General features: G+C 39.0%; 1 protein-coding gene across 1 annotated transcript; it reads right to left on the bottom strand.

Moving 5' to 3' along the window:
* Window positions 1–4025: 4025 nt before the first annotated feature.
* LOC109209964 lies at window positions 4026–4469 on the bottom strand. The gene has a single exon (XM_019373329.1). It carries the CDS (start codon window positions 4467–4469, stop codon window positions 4026–4028), a length of 444 nt encoding a protein of 147 aa, XP_019228874.1.
* Between the last annotated feature and the right edge of the window lie 1384 nt (window positions 4470–5853).

Below are 5853 nucleotides of genomic sequence, written 5' to 3'. Positions count from 1 at the left end.
ATATATATATATATATATATATATATATCGAGTGTGAATTTTTTTTAAGGGTAAAAAAGGTAAATGTCCTATATGTCTTGAAAGTTCTAAAACTATAACATTTCTAAACAAAGCTTAGAAAAAAAACGAAATATACACGTTTATACTACCAAAAAAATGGATGAAAAAATACGTAAAAAAAGAAAAGTAAAAGTTTTATGGAAAATGGGATTTGCATGCTTGATATCTTCCATGTATTGAGAAGACAAATATTAAATGGGTGAGAGAGAAATATTCAAACCTAGCTGTAAGGGCATTCTCGATATAAAGTTTGGCCAGAAACCCTAATTTGCGTGTAAATTTACTTTAATGACCTCATTTGGGTCAATCTGGCCAAAAATGGTGTGGCCAAAAGGATTTTTCCATTAATTCCTCTTATTTGTACCCCAATTCATATTCATATACTAATACAAGAAACAAATAGCTTCATTTCTACTTATTTGTAGTGTTCATCAATCTTGTTTAACAACTCTTTTCTGTCAAGGATCATTGAATTAGAGTAACTTTTCTTTTACTTTATTATCAATTCACTACTGAATTCTATTTTTATCTCACTAGTCTACCAATTTTTGGATTAAATCAATTGCTTGAGGCCTACTTTTATAAATTTAATTATTTTAACCTCAAACAAATTTTTGAGTTAGATAATTCGGCGCCTACCGTGAAGCCCAGGTAAATTTTCTATTCATCAAAATATACTAATAGTTTTTGTTAATCTTTGTTTAATATCAGTTTAAACCTTCAGCATGATCGAAGACTTGCCAATCAATAAAGTTGGGAATAACCGAGTTAGAGATGGCTCGACCAGACAAAATAAAAATGAAGATTACAAATGCCCCAGCAATCTCCGAGGAATTCTCCTCCAAATTACTCTTGGGAATCATTGCCTCGAAGGAAAACTGGAGAAACATATGGAACCTTGCAGAATTCATGGGTAAACAGAGGGTCTGAAGTCACCAAATTAATGAGTCTATAATGTGTTACACGACGTCCGAAGGCCCGTACGAACCAATACCAATACTTAGATTCTTCAACATAAAACTAGGGCCAACAAGGCCTCCGCGTAGGTTAACAATATAAAAATATTCACATTTGACAGGTGGAAGAAACTTCAACATTGAGTATAAACCATTGTCAACGGAGTCATAACAAACCTTTATATACACCCGAATATTAGTCTGCAAGCCTCTAAGAGTATCATATTGCATAACTTGGTCCGGACAGGGCCTCAATATATCCAAAATGATAGAAATATGTATTCCGGTACCTATTGACTTATGTACAGCTATTCCGAAATAGTGGAGTGTGACAACCAACAGCTGAAACAAGTATCCTTCTGTGGAGGAACGTTACCGGGTCTATCTGCACCTGTGGGCATAAACACAGAGCTAAGAAAAGGGGCGTCAGTACGGAAGATGTACTGAGTATGTAAGGCTGGTAAAATACGTAAACCAAAGACATAATACAAGAGATATGAATACAAAGTTTCAACCTGAATTCCAAAAAAAAACCACTGAGGGCGTATACTGCTGTAACCGAGAATCATAAGAATTGCATGTTTTGTAAAGAAATCAAGCCACTCATTGGGGCCATGAATTCGTTATAATATTCAGCCACTCATTGGGGGAATAATATCTCATGTCCAGCTACTCTTTGGGGCATATCATATATCATCTTATATTATATTCAGCCTCCGGAGGACTCGGGTGTACCCGATCTCAATAGAACTCGGCTGTACCCAGCCTCAAGAGGTCTCACTCCATACCCAGCCTCAGGAGGACTAGGTCATACCCGGTCTTAATAGAACTCGGCATATCCGGCCTTAAGAGGATTCGGTCGTACCCGGCCTCAGGAGGTTTCGATTATACCCGGCATCAACAAGACTCGGCGTAGTCGATCTCAAGAGGGTTCGGTAGCCTCAAATCACACATCATCATACCCGACCACACAAAGGCTTGGTAAACACTTCACATCATGTCTCATCATAGTCAACTAGTCAGTGGTTGTATAATAGGTGTCGTACCCGACCGATTATAGTGCGATTCGGTAAAGTAAAATAGATACATACATATAAGTGTAATGCAAGATCAATTTCAAGAGATTTCAAGATTAGATTCAGAATGAACTATATTTTCCGACCTCAAGCTACCATCCGGGAACATCTCAAACTTAAAAGAAAATTCCATCAACGAAGAACATACAAGAACATGAACAACATTGTCAAGAAAGGCTATTCAACCTTACAATATAAGGATCATTCAAAAAGAACCGCTTACAACAAATCATGCCAAGAAATAAAGCTGCCATACATACCTTATTGAAGAACTAATTATGCTTCCTGGGTTCTTACTCGTTCTGTGACAGTTTTCTTCAAGCACATAAATTCCTTTCTCAGCTTTAAGATTATTTCACTTCCAAGAAGTCTCCAAAATCAACAAAACACAAAGAAGGATGATACAAAATGGTCACGAGATGTTTACGTTACCTCTCACTAGGTTCGCCTTTGATTTGGTCTTTGAATCACATGAAATTCTTAGAAAGGGTTTTTCGGAGCGTTTTTGGGAAAAGCTAAAGCTGGTAATATTATGTTGAATGCAAGAGAAGAAAGTTGTATTTTATTTTATATCAAATCTAGAAACGCTACTATTTCGAGTGCAAAATGGGTCACTCCGCACTGGCCACTGCTCCCGGTGGGGCAGCCGACATAATATGGTAAAATGTAATTATCTTTTTGCCCCACTAGCGTATCACCGGTTGATTGGTTGCGCTAGATGCCAAAGCCATCCATCTTCAACTTCATGGGTAGGGAAAAACGTGGAGTGTAACATCATCCCCTTTTCGGAACATTCATCCTCGAATATTGATTCGTATCCTAACTCTCAAAATTCTTCAATCGCCCTCTGTGGTACCTGGAGTTGTGCTTGCTAATATTGGTCTCAATATTTTCTCCTTCAGCGTGGAACAAATGAGGGTATCTGGATTTCATATCCTCTTCAGTTTCCCATGTTATTTCTTCTATATTGTTGTTTCTCCAAAGTACTTTAACGGAAGCTACCTCTTTGGTTCGCAACTTACGAACTTGAAGATCTAGGGTAGCCACCAAAATTTTCTCATAGGATAGATCTTCTGTAACTTGAACATCTTTAATAGGGGTAATGCAAAATGGATAACCCAAGCACTTATGAAGCATGGATACATAGAACACCGAGTGAACTGCTCCCAACTCCGAGGGCAACTCAAGTTTGAAAGCTACTTGGCCAATTCTCTGGATAATCCGGTATGGTCCAATATATCGGGGGCTAAGCTTGCCTCTTTTACCGAACCTCATCATGCCTTTCATAGGTGACACCTTCAAGAACACCCAATCTCCCATAGCGAACTCTAAGTATCGACGCCGGTTATCGGAGTAGGATTTTGGCGACTCTGAGCGGCCAATAACTGATCTTGAATCATTTTCACCTTTTCTACAACTTGTTGCACCAAATCAAAACCCAATAATTTTGTCTCGTCAATATCAAACCAACTGATAGGAGACCTCGACTTCCATCCGTATAGAGCTTCATACAGTGCCATCCGTATACTAGAATGGTAACTATTGTTGTACGCAAACTCAATGAGTGGTAGATGGTCTTCCCAACTTCCTTTGAAGTCTAGAACATAGGCTCGTAACATGTCCTCGAGCGTCTGAATGGTGCACTCATCCTGACCGTCTGTCTGTCGATGGAAACTTGTGCTAAGATTGATCTGTATACCCAAACCTTTTTGAAAAAACTTCTAGAAGTTAGTTGTAAAATGGGCACCTCTGGCCAAGATAATTGAATTCAGGACTCCATGGAGTCGAACTATTTTCTTAATATATAACTTGGAATAATCCTCTGCTGAAAAGGTGGTCTTGACAGGTAGGAAATGGGCTGACTTTGTAAGTCTATCACAATGACCCATATGGAATTTCCATATTCTGAAGCATATTGGCTATCTCCCACTTTTCAGGCTGGGATTTCCATATTCAGAAGCAATCCTCCAGGCTTCTGGTGTTCAATCTTAACTTGTTGGCAATTTGGGCATTTTGCGACGTACTCGGCAATGTTTCTCTTCATGTAGTTCCACCAATATAGTTGTCGAAGGTCATGATATGTCTTGGTTGACCTAGGATGAATAGAATACTTGGACTGGTGAATCTCTATCATAATCTGTCCTCGGAGTCCACTGACATCGGATACACATAACCGACCCTTATATTTAAGGACTTCGTCCTCGGGTAATTCGAATAGGTGCTTCTTCTGATGGGAGATGCTTTCCATTATTTTCACCAAGGCTAGATTGTCGAATTGTCGTGCTTTTACTTTTGTCACGAACGAGGATTCGATGGCATTTTGAACTATGGCTCTTCTATAGCCAACATCAAGCAATCGTACACTCAAGTTAGCCATTCGGTACAGGTCTTTAGTTAGTTCTAACTTATCAACTTCTACATGTCTCGGGATGCCTATAGATTTCCGACTTAACGCGTCCGCCACAACAATTGTCTTGCCGGGATGGTATAGGATATCAACATCATAATATTTCAACACTCAAGCGATCTCCGCTATATTAGATTTAATTCTTTTTGCTGAATATATATATTGCAAGCTCTTATGATCTGTAAAAATATCAACATGAACTCCATATAGATGATGACTCTATTTTCAAAGCAAATTTAACTGCAGGTAGCTCAAGGTCATGATTCGGGTAACTCTGCTCGTGTTTTCTCAGTTGACTTGAAGCATAAGCAACAACTCTACCGTGTTGTATCAAAACATTACCCAACCCTACTCTACAAGTGTCACAATATATAACATAACCTTCTGACCCTTCGGGAAGAGCTAAAACAGGTGTTGAGGTTAGTCTACTCTTTAACTCCTGGAAGCTCTTTTTAGAAGTATCGCTCCACTGGAATTTAACCGCCTTATGCGTCAACTTTGTTAATGGAGCAGCAATGGAAGATAAATTATCCACAAATCTCCGGTAGCAACCAGCTAACCCCAAGAAACTACGTACCTCCGTAGGAGTTGTGGGCCTTGGCCAATTCTTAACTGCTTCGATCTTTTGATTATCAACTTTGTTGCCCTCGTCCGATACTATATGTCCAAGAGAAGTCACCGAGTTCAACAAAAATTCACACTTGGAGAACTTAGCATACAACTTACATTTTCGGAAACACTATTTGTAAATGGTCGTCATGCTTCGCTTTAGATATCCTAGAATTCATCTACAAAATCGATCACAAAGATATCCAAAAATGGCTTGAACATCCGGTTCATCAAATCCATAAAAGTTGATGGTGCTTTGTTTAAGCCAAAAGACATAACGAGAAATTCATAATGGCATATCTGGTTCGAAAGGCTGTCTTTGGAATATCTTCCTCCTCGACTCTTAGTTTATGGTACCCAGATCTGAGATCGATCTTTGAGAAATACTTGGTGCCTTGCAATTGATCAAACACGTCGTCGATCCTTGGGAGAGGATATTTGTTCTTAATGGTTACCTTATTCAGCTAACGATAATCAACACACATTTCTAACGAACCGTCCTTCTTCCGAACAAATAACACCGGGGCACCCCACGGGAAACTATTGGGTCTGATAAAACCGTTATCTAGAAGATCTTTCAGCCGAGCTTTCAATTCCTTCAATTCAACATGGGCCATTATATAAGGAAGGATATATAGCAATTGCGTGTCGGGGAGCACATCGATAGAAAACTCGATCTCGCTCTCGGGAGGGATACCAGGAAGCTCATCAAATAATACATCAGGGAATTCGTTAACGACAAGAA

Source organism: Nicotiana attenuata, unplaced genomic scaffold (genome assembly GCF_001879085.1).
Source record: "Nicotiana attenuata strain UT unplaced genomic scaffold, NIATTr2, whole genome shotgun sequence".
Taxonomy (NCBI): Eukaryota; Viridiplantae; Streptophyta; class Magnoliopsida; order Solanales; family Solanaceae; genus Nicotiana; species Nicotiana attenuata.
This window is presented reverse-complemented; position numbering and strand designations above follow the sequence as displayed.

Excerpts from the sequence above, each read along its gene's own strand:
- LOC109209964 (XM_019373329.1), bottom strand. The coding sequence starts at position 4,469 with ATGGCTAACTTGAGTGTACGATTGCTTGATGTTGGCTATAGAAGAGCC.